This window comes from Eublepharis macularius, chromosome 2, assembly GCF_028583425.1.
Source record: "Eublepharis macularius isolate TG4126 chromosome 2, MPM_Emac_v1.0, whole genome shotgun sequence".
Lineage (NCBI taxonomy): Eukaryota > Metazoa > Chordata > Lepidosauria > Squamata > Eublepharidae > Eublepharis > Eublepharis macularius.
The window spans coordinates 150,745,046-150,761,616 of record NC_072791.1 but is presented as its reverse complement, the minus strand read 5'-3'; the positions used below and the strand labels follow the sequence as shown (position 1 = coordinate 150,761,616).

Genomic DNA, 16,571 nt, shown 5'->3' with positions numbered 1-16,571 from the left:
TGATGTAACTAGTCTTTATACATATGATCCAAAGAGAGAGAAAATATGCATCTGGCTTATTGATAAACAATAAAGAATCCATTTTTCTTTATAGATCACTGATTTGATGTGATTTAATTCTGTGTGAGGTTATTGGCTGAAGGGGGGGGGGGTTGAATTGGCATGCAGAGTACTCTATAATAAATCCCCATTCATAAAGCCTTTAGGAGAAATAATTTATAGCTAAGGAACTGGAAGTCATCATTCCACAGATGATACCCAGCTCTATATTTCATTATGCAAATCCCTGGATGATGTAGTAGAGGTCTTAAGCCTCTACTATTGACAACTTGTGGTCAATTGGCTGAAAGCAAACAAATTGAAACTGAACCCAGACAAGACAGAGTTCCATAATATGATTCCATAATATGGTAACATCAAGACTTGATTACTGCAATGTAGGGGTGTGCACTGGGGAAATATTTGGTTTTCCCGCTTTGGGTTTACCCGAAGTGGGAAAAAGATTTGGAATAACACAAAACCAGAAGCGGCAAGCCACTTCGGATTCAGGTTATCGGAATTGCTTCAGTATTCTTCGTAATGATTCGGAGCATACTGAAGTGAGGCCCCCCACCACCAAGCCCCCTTCCCCCTGTCAGGTTCTGACTGTGTTTAAACCAAAGAAACTCCATTTTGATCCTGTCTGTATTTTAAGTGTTTTCATTGCAGGTGGCAAGCCTTCCGCTGTAAGATCACAGAGAGAAGAGGAATGTTGTGTCTACATATTTCTGCCTTTCAGACACCCTTGGGAAACTTTCACTTTCTCACCCTCGGGCCGATTGTTTTGAGAACTGAGGGGGAGGATGGGGCCCACAGGGAACTGCTATTCTGTACCTTTGCTTTTGCCTGTCATTCGTAACAATATCTAGCTCAGCCATGATCTCTGTATCTTGGAGTGTGGACTTATATTGGTTGTTTATCTACAGTAAAGCCTTTTGAAATCGATGGACTATTGTCTCATTGCAAGGGGTAGTCTGGATTGCAACTTTTGTTCAAGCCACAGTCTGACACCCCCAATCCCAACTCCACTTACTGAATCCTGAAGGCAGGAACTGGCTCCTCCACCTCCTGCGCTGCTTCCTCTGCCCCTGCAGTGGCCAGCTCAGTGACAGGGAAGGCTGGAGCAGGTGCCTCCTCTGCTGCAGCAGGCAGCAAGGTGGTGGGGAAGGCTGGAGTCAGCACCTCTGCCATCTCCACCACTGCTTCTGCTTCCGCAGTTGCCAGCTGGGTGGTGGGGCAGGCTGCAGCTGGCACCTCTGCTGCCCGCACCGCCACTTCCACCTCTGCAGTGGCCAGCTGGGTGGTGGGAAGGCTGGAGCAGGTTCCTCCACAGTGGCCAGCTGAGTGGCGGAGAAGGCCGCAGCCAGCACCTCCACCACCTGTGCCACCCGTGCTACCTGCACCACCACCACCAGGATGTCCCAGATAAGTGGAGTGGTGGTGGGAGGGAGCTCTTTAAAAAGTCCCCAAAGCTTCCCAAAGTGACCTGAATTGCTTTGGGAAGCTTTGACTCGGTATTTCCAAATTGGGGCCATCATACCGGCCCCGATTAGGAAATATTGAATCTTTAGTAATCGGGCCTGATTCGTTTTTTCTCCAAACAGGGAACCTGAAGCACACACCCCTACTGCAATGCACTTAACATAGGTCTCCCCTCAAAGTCAACTCAAAGACTTCAGGTGGGTTGGTCATTGTGTGTGTATCTGTGTTGCCTGCTATATGCTATTGCCAGATTTGGCTGCTGCCTTGCTATTACTGGCTTGTTAGGTTGCATACTGAGATTCTCTGGTTTGATGTTGGTTCTGGTGGGCTTGCAACAGTGTCCCTTGCTTCAGTTTGGTTCTGCTGGGAATCTCCAGTTTCACATTGGTTTTGCTGAGATTCTCTGATTTGGCATGGGTTCTGTTGGTCTTTGTTGGTTTTGCTTGTGTTGGGCCTGGCTTTTGATCAGGGATTGCCCTGTGTGTTTGGTTAAAGTTTCTTTGCCCTAGAAAGCCTTAGAATTTTACTCCCATAGGAAACAATGGAGAGTGGCTAGGTGACCCCTGGGACCAATCTTCTTAAAAGTTGGGAAGTCTTCAGTGGACAGTAAGGACTAGGTTACTTGAAATTTTGGTGGAGTTTGCTTGAAAAATGGCCCCTCCAATCACTTGGATAATTTCCTCCATACAGAATAAACGGCTGAATATATTTGGGGTTCCCAAATAAAATCAAATCTGAATGCTCATTCAAACTCCAACATCAGGAATACAGAATATTTATGGTATCCCTAATATCTGGATCCAAATAATACCTTTTTTTTTTTGTGCTAGTGGTCTTTGTCATGTGTGGAGCTCAACACAATTTGCAAGATACTCAGGACTGCCAAAGAAGTTATAAAATCCTGGGTCAGTAATGCTGAGTGCATTCAGCATGCATGTTGAAGTCACCCAAGACAATCAGATTAGGTGATTGAGCGTACCATGTCCAAGAGCACCTCTGTCAGTCAGAAAGGATGCTAACTGGGGAAGTAGTAAACAAGCAGAATACCTTGTTACCAGAACTGCTGTTTTATGGGGAAATTAGCTGCAGTCTGGGTTTAATTATTGCAGATCTTAACCAGCTATACCAGAGTCCCTCTTCCAGATTACTCATGCAATAAAGAGACGAGACTAATAAAGATAAAATGTGTTTTACTAATAGTGTTGCGTATGCCTATAATAACACACACAAACAAGGTACATACAAGATACTAGGAAATAAAGAGTAGGAAAAATAGAGCCATTTGCATTAGCAGGAGGACCCACTTGAGATCGACGGAACTGGGTATACTCACCTGGTCATGGTGTGGAAGAAAGATGTAGCAGCAAAGCATGGCAGTATCTAATGCCTGCACTAGACATGCAGAGAGATGGCAGAGGTTCAGGATAGGAATGGCACGCGCACCTCATGGCAGGGGAAGCCTGCTTAAGTACCCCAATACGTACCCTGGGGCTGGTGCCTTCCATGTGGTTCTCAAAAGGGGAACAAAGGCTTAATGGCTCTACAACTATCCCTAATGGGCCACTTTAGTGTCTAATTGTATGATCATGACACCTCGGGAAGAGGGGACAAAGGAGGGGAGGGGAGTGTCGGGCGGGTTGATTGGATCTGCCAGGAAGCTGGCATTGTCTTGATGGCATCAGCTCTGGAATGCGACAGTTGTATTGAGATGCGTCCATTAAGTGTCCTGGACAGCCGGCACGTAGCTTCCATTCTGGGGCAGCTTCCGAGATATGCATAGCAGGGCGAGGCTGGCTGCTGCGGATGTGACCGGCTTGCTTTCACGAAACGGCAGCCTTGAAGTAAACTGTCCAGGCTGGCTCTTTACTGCTTGGGAACATGGCTTCTTCCTTGGCACAGTTTGGGGTTTGCTAGCAGGCTGCCCAGTGGTGAGGGCAGACTCAGTGACTGTCCGGCAAGGGCCTCTCCGTGGGACCTGACCAGGGGGTGCCTGGCCAGGCTCGTGGAGATTCCCTCCAGCTGGCACTGTGCTGCTAGTAGCATGGCTCTGGGCCCAGGTGAGATAGGTGCTCAAGGAGGCAGGAAACAGACATAGATGGCACAGTTCATTGGAGCAGGGAGAACAGGATACAGGCATGGGCAATGCTGCCCCAAAACAGAGTCTTTGGTGGATCTTTAAAACAGCAACACAGGAAACTGACATAGTCCATGGCAGGCCCCATAACAGGAGGAGGGGGGTCCCTGGCAACAACCTAATCTCTCCTTAGTTCCCAATGTAAGGAGTATACAGTCAATGCCAGCTATAATTTGTACTAGGAGTCTGTGGAAGTTAAAGGACGCATGGAGAATGACAGCAGCCTCTCCTTCCCACTCACCTGTGTAGAGTTGGTAAAGGACTGCATAGCCAGGCAGAATTAATTGTGGCAGATACACCACATCATTTTATTCTAACCACATCTCTGTTATGCAAGCCAGGTCAATACCCTCTTCCTGCGATAGTTGGTGAGGAGTTCAGTTTTGTGCCTCACCAACCTGGTCATGCATAGTATTAGTGAAGAGGTGGATGAAATGGGGGTCCCTGTAATGTCAACTTTCAGGATGCTATGGAGATTAGTTAGGCAGAGAATATCCTTGCTAGATGCTGGCCATCTTTGATAAATCCCAAACCCATAGCTAGCTGCTTCCAGCTGCACTGAAACAGTATGTTCATCAAAAATCTTGTTTGAGATAAAGATTTCTCCAACAACCACAAAGATACCCCACAAATATGTCACATTCTACACGCTAGTGACTAGGGGTGTACATTTTGAAAATTACCATTTCATTTTCATATCTGGGGCTACCAGGTCAGACTCAATTTTGTTTTCTTTTGTTCTAGTGGTTTTCATGGCCATTCTTTTCAATGGAGGAAGGGGGGACCAATTGGGGATTCTGAGACAGCTGTATTTGAATTCAATGGTACCAAAATCTCACAGAATACAGTCATCCCTCTGAGCCATTGACTCACTGAGTTTCCAGAACACACAAACAAGGTGGTTGGTGTTGGGTGACCACAGAGTAGGCATTGATGGTGTAGACTTGTCATTTCACTGACTCCTATGGCAAATAACTGCAAGCAAATCATTAGCAGTGGGCTGACACCTAAACAGGAGAGCAGCACCACCAGCTTTATGTTTACTTTTTTGTTGTGGTCCCTTTAAGTTTACCCTCATTTGCATAACATGATCCTTTGCAAGGAGGAGAAAACCCTTGCTCCGCACCCCCTGCCAATTCCTCATGGTGCACAGAGATGCTACCAGTGCCTTTCATTTCTGTGGTTCAACATATAAGTACCATACCCTTGTATTAAATACATATATATACACAAAGTACACTCACACATATAAAGGTATGTTAGTACTTTTTATCTCCATATGTAAAGAATCAGACTTGTTTCGGTATATGAAAGAGGATCTTTTTGATGGCAGTCCCATGAACATGGAATAACTTTTCCAGGGACATATGCCTGGCCTCCTCACTATTGATCTTTAGCAGCCAGCTGAAGATAGTGTTATTTGGAACGTCTTTTAATTAAATTAGCTTTCTTTACTTACCAGTGTTTTGAAATTCTAGGTTTTTAAGTGTATTTGTATTATTCTTATTTTATTTATCTAGTAAGCTACCTTGAGTTCCTGCAAGGTGGAAATAATAATAAATATTTTAAACGAATGAACAAACAAAAAACAAGCCAACATATATATCAATAAAGCAACTGTATTTCCATATCTGTATCTCACTGTCTAAGCTGCATTTGTATAAAGTTGATCCTAAACATCCTTAATATACTTTCTCCTCACTGTAAAATAAATTTTTTCTTACTGTTTTTAAATTGCTGTTTCCCCCCTTGGAATTAAAGGTGGAAAAGGTTATAACCAATCATGTTGAGGTTGAGAGATTACCTCAGAAGCGCCATCAGAAATTACTCCAGGGGTAGCTAGCGATTAATAGAAGCTAGGCACTGGGCAGACATAAATATTTCTTTGGCCTTTTTCACAGCTGTGTTTGGTGGTATGACAGGAAAGTGTACAGGAAAAGTAATCTTCAATTAATCCTAAAATAAATTTACACTATCATTTTGGGGATTATGGAACTTGGCTTAGTGGGGATTTCCTAGCAAAAAATATTTTAGTATTCATTCCTGCCAGCTAATCAAAACAGGGACGAATGTCCACTTCTTCAAAAAATATTTTTGCCATTTTTTATTTAGTCATTTATAACTCACTTTTCTCCCCAATGGGGACCCAAAGTGTACCACATTATTGCTCTTCTCTCCATTTTTCCTCACAACAAACCTGTGAGGTAGGGTAGGTTGAGAGTATATGACTGGTCCAAAGTCACCCAGCAGGCTTCCATGGCAAAGTGGAGATTTGAACTTGGGTCTCCTAGATCCTAGTTTGTCACTGTAACCGCTAAACCAAATTGGAAGTTTATTATTTCCTGATACCTCTTAAGAAAGCTATCTCTAGTGTTTGAATTCTTTTCAAAGCATATTTTACTTCCTTGTTCCTCAAACTGTAGATCAGAGGGTTCAGCACAGGGATCACCACAGTGTAAAACACGGAGGCCTACTTGTCCTGGTCCAGGGAGTAGCTAGAACTTGGTCGCAGGTACATAAAGCCTGTTGTTCCATAGAAGATGGTTACAGCCATTAAGTGCGAGGCACATGTTGAAAAGGCCTTTTGTTTCCCCTTAGTAGAGCGGATTCGCAAGATGGCAGACAAGATCATCATATAGGACACCAAAATTTCTATTGATGTGAATACATTTAGAACTATAGCAAATACAAAGAGTATCATTTGATTGTGGCTTGTGTCAGTACAGGAAAGAACTAACAAAGGAGGAACATCACAGAAGAAATGATTGATAATATTAGAACTGCAAAAAGGTAAAGTGAAGGTTGAAATTGTTTGTGCCATTGCACTCAGAAAGCCAATAAAGTAGGATCCCACAGAAACGTTTGCACTCTGTGTGCACGCCGCAACAATAATGAATGATTATACAATTTTCAAAGTGCAAGTGCCTCTTGTTCGTTGAGCCAATATTGCAATTCATACAAAGACCATTGCTCATAGGACAATTCATACATGTGCAAATCGTACAAGTGCAAAATCATACATGTGCAATTTCATTTCTGGTGCAGTACAGCTCTACAATACCAGGTATATAAGTAATACAATGAATTTTATACAGATTCACTCCTTCCTCTCCTTCAACTAGTTCTTCCCAAAGGTGGTGTAAAGCCCAAATGTATTCCAAAGGAGGGAGTGGAGACCGCCACGCTCAATCTGGGGCCGGCTACGAACGCAGATTTCGTGCCACCTTCTTCAGGAGCGTGCCATAAACACTCCCCAATAGAATGTCACCACTACATTTCTCTCATCGCCTGGTTAGTAGGTATGCTTGTTCTCTTCCTCTTAGGAGGAGCAATGGTCTTTGTATGAATTGCAATATTGGCTCAACGAACAAGAGGCACTTGCACTTTGAAAATTGTATAATCATTCATTATTGTTGCGGCGTGCACACAGAGTGCAAACGTTTCTGTGGGTAACCCCTCCCTTGTCTCTACTGCGGTTGCAGAAACGGCCATACTTTTCTTTTTCAATAAAGTAGGATCCGGCTACCATCAGGATACACTTTTTCCGGGACATGTTAGTCATATACATAAGAGGATTACAGATAGCATCATACCGGTCATATGCCATTGCAGCCAGGAGGATACACTCAGTACATGTACAGAAAGCAAAGAAATACATTTGTGCAGCACAGCCTGTGAAAGAAATAGTTTTCTGCTCTGCTATAAAATTCTCCAGCATTTTAGGAGCGACAGCTGAGGCATAACCAAAATCTAAGAAAGACAAATGGCTGAGGAAGAAATACATGGGTTTCTGGAGCTTAGGGTCCATCCAGATCAACATAATCATTCCAAGATTTCCTACCAGGGTAAATAAATACATAATTAACACCACAACAAAGCCCACGGGCATTGTTTCTGGATTGTCCACCAATCCCAAAAGAACAAGCTCAGTGATCTTTGTGTTGTTTTTCTCAGCCATTTCACTGCTGTATCTGATATCTTTTGCTAGAATTTGTTGATGAAATTTTACCTGCAATTTAGGAAAAAAAGGTCGGTAAGATACAATTATATGAATCCTGATGTAATGTGGCATTTATTGGAAGAATATAATTATCTGGTACTGTGCACTTTAATATTGAAGGTCAGATACTATTTGCAAAGGAGTAGATGTTACAGAAATGGCAGAGGGACCTGTCAGTGGCAGACTTTGGCAGTATTGCCAACTTAATCATAGTATATAGTTTTGCATCCATAGAGCTTTTCTGGTATGTTTCAGATGCTTGCTGGACCAAGATTTACTGGACCAAGGCAAATATATTCTGTTTCTCTCAGTATCTAGACTTTATCACAAGTTACTAGACCTAAGCCACATTCATGCAGAAAAATTGAAGTTTTTTAAATTTTTGTTGTATAAACTTTTGGGTAAGAATTTGTACAACAAAAATTCAAAATTCAGAATTATGAATCTGCAATTCATAATTCAGTGTGAAATCAAGATAATCATAAACTGGCCTTAATGGTTGGCTCTGGTTTTTTGCCTTCTTTGTTACTTATGTATAGAAATATCACCCCCCCCCCCTTTCAACTGCTTATAGCAACTGGTAGTGGTCTATCAATTCACAATTGCACATTACCATATTGAATCAATGAAGTCCATAACCATTTGAAATTCATTGTTAAAACTTATGCACAGTATCTAAAATATTACAATCTGGGTCAATGCATGTGTTAAAGTGTGCATTTTAAAGTGAACATGGCTTTGGAGAATGCTGAAATTCTTCCTGGAAGTAATTTGAGGCAATGTTTAATTTTCTTAAGGTACAAAAATTACCTTCCATATCACTGGCTGCATTTTGTAGTGGTTGGAGCCTGCTTCATACTCTATTTATTGTATTTGTTTTTCAGATGAAATGCTCAGTGTGAGAAAGAAGGGCCTTGCCAAAGACGTTTAGTTCCCTGTGACGTTTGACAAATTACCCCTTAAAGAACCAAATCTGAGACTGAAATTTTAAAATTTATAATGAACTGTTATCTTTTGGATTGGAATTTACTCCCAAATTTATTCATGTTCAGTCTGAGAAGATATTTAGAAGTCATTTTTTGTGGAACTAAAATACAAGAATCCTCAGTGGTTAATCATCTTATTTTTCCTTTTTGAGCAACATGTTAAACTCTTCTTCCTGATGAAAGAGAGGGGTTACTTAATATAGATGTCTTAATAATCTGTGATACGATTGGCTTGATACTCCAGAATTGAAACTTCAGCTGAAATTAATGAGGGGGCAGGATAGTCAGGGCATTCAAGTATCTAAGGTTATTACTGAACAAGGAAAATATGTTCATCCTTACGTCATGTTACCATATGTCTTCACAGTAGAGATAAGGGCTCACAACTAGAGATGGGCATGAACTCAAATATGAACCAAAAAAACCCACGCACCAGCCCGGTTTGTGGTTCGCAAACCAGTGGTTCGTGGAAGCTCATTTCCATGAACTTCCATGAACTGGTCTACTGGTTTGTTTGATTCATATTAAATGGGCAGTTTAAATGGCCATTTCCCCAGGGACATGGCCATATAAACTTTTCCTGCAGCTTGCAAGTGGCAGGTCCCTTTAAACTATTAGCTGGCAGGCTGTGGGAGGGATTCCCCCTGCCTGCCAGCTGATAGTTTAAAGGGACCTGCCCCTTGCAAGGCAGGAAAGGGCCCTTTAAACTGTCAAATGCCCCTTTCCATTCTGCTGCTAAGTGGCTGGAAAGGGGCATTTAAACCCCATGAACCACGAACCACGAACTGATTTGTGAACATGCCCCAGTTCGTGCTAGTTCATGGTTCCTGGTTCATGAAAACCCACGAACCACGAACCTCATGGTTTGGGTTTTTTGTGGTTCGTGCCCATGTCTACTCACAACACTCCTCTGCACCACATCTAGCTAAGCATATGTACCAGGGTAATGTGAAGTGGTCTTTCAAGCAATTGTGTGCTCTTGTAAGGGCTTAGATTATACTGCAATTATGTGTGAGGAGGAGAGGACTTGCATCAGTTTTTTAAACCATGCTACTACAGCAGTGCATTGGCTAATTAAACAGGTTTGCTGTGTATTATTTCTAGGTAGTGATTAGACTAATTTTGAAAAGCTCTGCTATGTTGGAATACTTCTGGCTAGAGTCCAAACTTCCATTCTTGAGCGAGGACATAGAGAGAGTGGTTGCTTCTCAGCTCCAGGGGTCTTCGAAGAGACTGGTATTCCGGACATTTCAATCAGGCTGCAGGTTAGCGTTTGGAGCAGAGACTGCTTTGGTTGCCTTGGTTGACTACCTCCAACAAGAACTAGACAGGGGGAGTGTGACCGTGCTTGTCCTGCTGGATCTGTCACCGTAGTATCCTGCTGAGCTGCCTCCTGGAACTGGGATGAAGGGGCACTGTGTTAATGGTGGTTTGAGTCCTATTTGGGAGGTAGGTCTCAGAAGGTGGTGCTGTGGGATTCCTCCTCTGCCCCTTGACCTAGGAAGTTCTGCAAGGTTCAATCTTATTCCCCATGCTATATGAAGCCACTGGGAGAGGTCATTAGGAGGTTTGGGATGCAGTGTCACCAATATGCAGATTATATCTAATATTACATTTCTTTCCCACCTAGTTCCATGGATGTTGCTGATGTTCTTAACCAGTGCTTGGAGTTAGTAATGAGCTGAATGAGGGTGAACAAGGGGAAACTAAATCCTGACAAGAGTCTATAGCCTGTCAACTTCATTGGGTGTCCTGGAATTCTAGTATTATGGTTCTCTGTTTAAAACTGCCAAATTCTCAGTTTTCCTCACCTCCCACTTCCATTCATTGATATACAGAGCTTGACGCTTTCTCATACCTTAAAGAAATGCAAATTGACAAGTTAGGAGCCTACAATACTTCCTCTACAGTATGCAACCTAGAGAGTTCTCACTGCAAAAATAGCTGAATTGGTGCTCTGCTCTCCTGACTCACTTGTAAATAAAATCACACAGAGAGCTCTGGTGAAAGCCTGTGCCAAGCAAGAAACAGCCTGCATGTGAATTGAGGATCACAAATAAAATCCTGCACTTGAGCTTCCCCAGGTACTTCGCAACGTGTATTTCCACTCTGAGAAGCTGCCAGTTCTACAATTGATTACATTGCATTTGAAACATCATTATTATTTCTTACAGTTCCTTCATGTATGAGCCTCAGTTTAAAGACTGCAACAGGGGCTGATTCAGTCCTTAAGTAAACATATTATTGACTCACCTTCGTAACACAGACTTCATGAAGTTTGGGATAACCACATGTATAACATGTATACTTGAGTCAGTCTCTGCAGAAAGTCCTTCTCATCCCAACCAGAAGAATGATCGAGATTAGACTCCTGCTAGTAAATGCAGCATTCATACTGATATCATGGCTCTTAGAACTATAATTCTTATGGGATGTCCCTTGTGGTTTAGATCTCCTGTTTCCTTAGAGTGTACATTTAACAAAACAAATACATTGATTCAGAGGGGGTTAATTATTTCATAGATATAGTGCTATCTTGTGAGACACAATGAAAATGCTGATCATTTATTCTTTATGACACTGTACATTAAACATTGTAAAATAATAAAAGGTTTGTATCTAATAATGCACCAGAGATATACTCAAAAACTCAACACAAGATTTTTTAGGAAGCGTTTCTACATTACAAATGGCAACACAATATGAGGGTTTAACTTTCCTAATTTCTTTTATACTTCTTGGCATTTCTGTTCACCAAAGCAGCATAGTGTTAAGGCTCTGATGTGGATTCTAGGCTGGAAGTGCCATCCTATACAGAATTATACCCTTCTGAGCTCATTGACTTAGAAGAGTGTAACTTTGGTTATGATGTCAGTGTGTGTTAGTTTCAATTTGAAATGCTGTGTTAGATCTTATCTAAAATTTCTGTGAACCAAAGGACATCTGTCCATGAAATTGAGACTTCTCATCCAAAGGACCATAAGTATATCCGTATGATGTACTTATCCATTTATTTATTTATTTTTTTAAAAAAATATTCCCTAGTGTTAACTGTGTCCAAAATTATATATTTTTTTAAAGACTAGCATCACATAACATGACAGAAGAACAGCAGCCCAGCTAAATACAATGATCTAATTGGCCATAATTAGGAAGCAAAGACCATAAAAAACCAGTGCCAAAGTGGCAAATGGTTATTGTAATAAGATGATCTCATGCAATTTATGAAATCTAATTAGAGAAGGCACTTCATATACTTTTTATGGTGGGTTGTTCTACAAGACAAGTGCTACCATGAATAAGGACAATGATATAAAGAAGGCTAAAAGAATTCCTGGGAAGGAATGATCTTTAAAAGCAGCTTAGGGTGATTCAAGTTGGTCAGCAGGTCTACACATAGACAAAAGAGATGGACTTTTAAATAGGGCCATGGCCATTGACCTTCTGCTGTGGCCCTGATCCATGTACCCATAGCAATGGAAGCATGATAGTGCACTATCTCAGTGATTGTGTCCAGACAATGGCTGGAATTCAGAGTAGCGTTTCTATGGGCAGAAGGATATCCACCCATAGTGCTCCTTTTTTGTCTCACCCTTCTCACAGCCTCAAATGGCCCCTAAAATATTTTCCCTGGGAGTCCAGGAAGACCTTGAAGTCTTTGTATATACAGATAAAACAAGGCTTCATATACCACCAAACAAGGAAGGAGAGAAAAATAGGCGCTCAATCAGAGGGTAACTTTATAGTTTTAACCAAGATACAGAGTAACAAAAGAAAAGGAAAACAATAGATTTAAAGTAAAAATCAGTCTTAATCAGCAATTCTCATAAGCGCAATAATTTAGTAACAGTTTAGTTTAGTAATAGAAGCACTCACTTTCTAGAATGCAGTGTCCAGGTAGAGTTACTTTAACCCAAAATAATGTGTTCCTTCCTTTTGTCTAGTTCAAAGAAAAACCACTTGGGAAGAATAGAAAGTTTATGGAAATAACCCCAAATGTGGAGAGTAGGAGGTAGAGGAAGGCAGGATAGGGGGAAAAAGAGTCCTTAGTAGAGCAAGGAATAATGGGAAGGCTGCAGGAAACCAGAGGATAATAAAACCAGCCAGCTAAAGGTTGGGTGGGGTGGAGAGATCAGAACTATGCTGTGGGAAGGAAAGGCAGGGCATGAAGCTGAGGTTCAAAGAAGAAAGGTAAAAGGGGGAAATTTTGTCATACTCTGCTTGTCTTAAAGAAGGGACTCTTTTGTAAATGGTAGGAAAGGGTTTGGAAAACAATAAACTTACAATGATGGTGGTGCTATGAGCCCTTTTTGTACCAGTTCTTTCAGTTAGTACCAAGTAATTGTGTCCAGGAGGACTCAGTCAAGACTAGACATGGGCACAAACAGCATTACAAACAGAAAAAACGCACGACCAGCCTAATTTTCTGTTCTTGAACAAGCAGTTCGTGAGGCCCCATCCTAAATGAACAGGTGGTCATTGCAAGCCTCATTAGTTGCCTTCGCAGCCATTTGTCAAGCCAGACAGTCTGGCACCTGCAATCAATCCCCTTGGCAACCGGAGGCAGGGAGGGATTGAACTTTGTCTGAACTCCTTCTGGCTTTCCTTCTGGCTTTAACCCTTCAAAGTACTTCCAGCAGAGAGTCCCGTTTTTGCCACTGTGAAGAGAAAATGACAGCCAATGGGGAGACCCATGGATCATGCCTTTCCCGGAGTGCAATCTTTCTGAAACTTGGGGGGGGGGTCTTCAGAGGACAGTGAGGACTATGTCCCCTGCAAATTTGGTGTGTATTGGACATTGGGAAGGTCACCTTTGTAACCCCTCAAACTAGCTGCCAGCAGACACTGCTGTTTTTGCCAGGACAGCCCCCCCCACCTGCCAGCTGATAGTTTAAAGGGATCTTTAAAGGGCCAGGTAAGTGGGTTTGAGGGAAGGGGGGCTAAGTGGTGGTGTTGGGAGGTGGTTCTGGCCCGCACGAACAACAAACAATGAACATGTCCTGGAACAGTTCATGTTCGTCCATGTTCGTTGTTCATTGTTCATGGATGGCAACAAACGACGAACAGGGTGTTTGGGTTCCACCCCCCCCCCCGCCATTCGTGCCCATGTCTAGTCAAGACCCTCATAGAATACCTAAGAATCTAATACTATTGGCTTTTTTGGGGTGGCTCAGGTGACAAGGTTAATGGAGATAGAAAGTACTGCAGCGTACCAATGTCAGGCCTGGGGAAATGCTAATTTTTAAGGTGATGATGCCATCCTGCCTGATCTGATGTTTGATTAGTTTGCTGGATAGTCTATGGGATATTTTTGAGTGGCATGGAATGCTGAGTTGTTGGCTTTTTTTGCACGGGTGATTTTTGCCACATTTAGCCCCATACATCTTTGAATTTTCTTCTGAATTCTGGATGATTAACTCCCCCTTCAGATTTCAATGCGGTATTTCAAGGGTTCTCTTATGAATTTGCTGCCTGTGTTTTTCCTGCAAAAATGGCTGAATTATTGCATACATTAATTATTCATTATTCTAGGAAAAGATATGGCTGTGAAGAGATGAGGCTGTGAGAGGAGTCCTTGGAAAGGAGCCTTCCAGCCCCCAGCCCCCACCAAACTCCTTCCCTCCTGAGCTTAATCCCCAGAACAGACAAGGGCCTTGGCTGGCTACCACCATCCTGCTTCAAGGGCTTGACTAGAGAGGTCCCAGAGCACCTTCCCTATAACACCTTCCCCAGAATCTCCTTCTTCTGTTGGGGCTTGCCTTACTTAAAGGACAAGTGTGAGTTAACAAGGCATGAATGATCCAGGCAGAGTGAACTTAAAGTATTCATTTATTAGCCAGATATTAAACAATTGACTAAATAAGAGAACAATTATGGAAATGGAGAAGAATGAACTGAGGGTATGCTATAAACATAGAGCAATACACCCGCAGAAAGAGGCTTTCTGGGAAAAATAAAGTCCCCTAACACAACTGTCTTACTGGACTTCTAACTATATTTCAATACCTGGTCCTCATTAGGTAAAACCACAGAGTTTTTGCAACTTGCTAGATCATCTGTCATGTCACTTTTGGTTTTCATTGAAAATGATGTAAGCTTACAGGCCAAACCTCACCACTCTAATTAGCAAAGCTGAAGCCATCCATGGGTCACTTAAATTAGTGGAAGTCTTCTTAGAATGAAATGCAGGCATTTTCATCTCTTGTGTCAATTCAAATAGGGCTAGATTATAATTTTAAAAGGATGGTGTTTAATATATTTTGAGGACTGTACCTTCTGTTCAATAATCTTCCTTATTCCTAGGTACAGCTCTTTTCTTAGGATGTCATGTATATGAACTTTAGGCAAACAGCAGGTGTTTTACCAAGTCACCAAGGTATGCATTTTTTTAAAAAATCATACTTTACTCAGTTCTGTAGTATACATTAATTTACCCAGGAAGATTTGTTCAATTACTTGAACATTTTGGATACAAACAAATATATTTAAATCTCATTTATCTCAGTTGCCCAGTGACATGCAGCAAAATGATTTCCATTGACAAATGGTTATAACTTCCTGATGCCCCTCAAGAAAGCCATCTCCAGTGTTTGAACTCTTCTTAAGGCATTTTTCACTTCCTTGTTCCTCAAACTGTAAATCAGGGGATTCAGCATGGGGATCACCACAGTATAAAACACGGAGGCCCACTTGTCCTGGTCCAGGGAGTAGCTAGAACTTGGCCGTAAGTACATAAAGACCGTTGTTCCATAGAAAATGGTTACAGCCATTAAGTGTGAGGCACATGTTGAAAAGGCCTTTTGCTTTCCGTCAACTGAACGAATCTGCAAAATTGCAGAAAGGATGAATGTATATGAGACCAAAATTTCTGCAGAAGTGAATATCCCTAGGACTGTGGCAAACACAAAGAGCACCATTTCATTGAGGCTTGTGTCAGTGCAAGAAAGAGCTAACAGTGGGGGAACATCACAGAAGAAATGGTTGATGATGTTGGAGTCACAAAAAGATAATGTGAAGGTAGAAATTGTTTGTGTCATTGCATTCAGAAAGCCAATGAAGTAGGATCCGGCTACCATCAGGATACACTTTTTGGGGGACATATTAACCATATACATGAGAGGATTACAGATAGCCTCATATCTGTCATAAGCCATTGCAGCTAGGAGAACGCACTCAGTACTTGCACAGAAGACAAAGAAATACATTTGTGCAGCACAGTCTGTGTATGAAATGGTTTTCTTGTCTGCTAGAAAATTCTCCAGCATTTTGGGTGCAATGGCTGAGGCATATCCAAAATCTAAGAAAGACAAATGGCTGAGGAAGAAATACATGGGGTTCTGGAGTTGAGAATCCATCCTGATTAACACAATGATTCCAAGATTTCCAGTCAGAGTGACTAAATACATAATTAACACTACAACAAAGCACAGTTGCTTCATTTTTGGATTGTCGACTAATCCCAAGAGGATGAATTCTGTCATCTTTGTGTGATTTTGCTTATCCATTTCCCTGCTATACCTGTAATCTCTTGATAGAATTTGATTTACTGATGAAATCAGATCTGTAATATAGAAAAATAATAAGTCATGTGTTAGAAACAGTGACCATTACAGAACTCAGAATGGACTGTGAAAGTTAAACTAATTGGCTGCTTTGGGCTGAGGTAGGAAACTAACATTGCAGTGAAAATTGGATAGAAGGTAGGTGCTCTAAAAGTTATGGAGAGAAATGCATATTGGGATTCTACCTGTTTTAGGCAGGGGCAAAACACCCCATAACAAAAAAGTCTGCCAAGAAAACATCATGATGTCAGTAATGGCTTGGTGCTTGCACAGGGGACTACCTTTACCTTTACCCTTTACTTTTGCCCTAAAACAGCTGTCTTGCAGCTTGTGGTTGCTATTAGATCCATGTCTGCAAATGCATAGCT

The 16,571-nt window shown here is 41.9% G+C and overlaps 2 protein-coding genes across 5 annotated transcripts; both read right to left on the bottom strand.

Moving 5' to 3' along the window:
- Positions 1-6,125: 6,125 nt before the first annotated feature.
- LOC129324177 (olfactory receptor 1019-like) lies at positions 6,126-7,613 on the bottom strand. 4 transcript variants are annotated; one of them, XM_054971235.1, is made up of 2 exons: positions 7,164-7,613; positions 6,126-6,497 (listed from the first exon to the last, which is right to left on the bottom strand). In XM_054971235.1, exons 1-2 carry the CDS (start codon positions 7,611-7,613, stop codon positions 6,126-6,128), a joined length of 822 nt encoding a protein of 273 aa, XP_054827210.1. The 4 variants fall into 4 exon arrangements, with proteins under 4 accessions (XP_054827210.1, XP_054827209.1, XP_054827211.1 ...); XM_054971234.1 differs by having other exon boundaries at positions 6,126-6,524; positions 7,182-7,613; XM_054971236.1 differs by having other exon boundaries at positions 6,126-6,515; positions 7,185-7,613.
- Position 7,614: 1 nt separating this feature from the next.
- Positions 7,615-16,146, bottom strand: LOC129323534 (olfactory receptor 1019-like). The gene is made up of 3 exons (XM_054970068.1): positions 15,245-16,146; positions 14,081-14,124; positions 7,615-7,664 (listed from the first exon to the last, which is right to left on the bottom strand). Exons 1-3 carry the CDS (start codon positions 16,144-16,146, stop codon positions 7,615-7,617), a joined length of 996 nt encoding a protein of 331 aa, XP_054826043.1.
- Between the last annotated feature and the right edge of the window lie 425 nt (positions 16,147-16,571).

What these genes read in the sequence shown, in the direction of transcription:
- LOC129324177 (XM_054971234.1), bottom strand. Translation starts at nt 7,613, where the DNA reads ATGGCTGAGAAAAACAACACAAAGATCACTGAGCTTGTTCTTTTGGGA. An exon ending in GGAAAAAGTGTATCCTGATG is followed by an intron (nt 6,525 to 7,181) that starts GTAGCCGGATCC and finishes GCGTGCACACAG; the next exon opens with AGTGCAAACGTTTCTGTGGG.
- LOC129323534 (XM_054970068.1), bottom strand. Translation starts at nt 16,146, where the DNA reads ATGGATAAGCAAAATCACACAAAGATGACAGAATTCATCCTCTTGGGA. An exon ending in AAGGAAGTGAAAAATGCCTT is followed by an intron (nt 14,125 to 15,244) that starts AAGAAGAGTTCA and finishes CCATTTTTGCAG; the next exon opens with GAAAAACACAGGCAGCAAAT. An exon ending in AAGAGAACCCTTGAAATACC is followed by an intron (nt 7,665 to 14,080) that starts GCATTGAAATCT and finishes CCTAAATTGCAG; the next exon opens with GTAAAATTTCATCAACAAAT.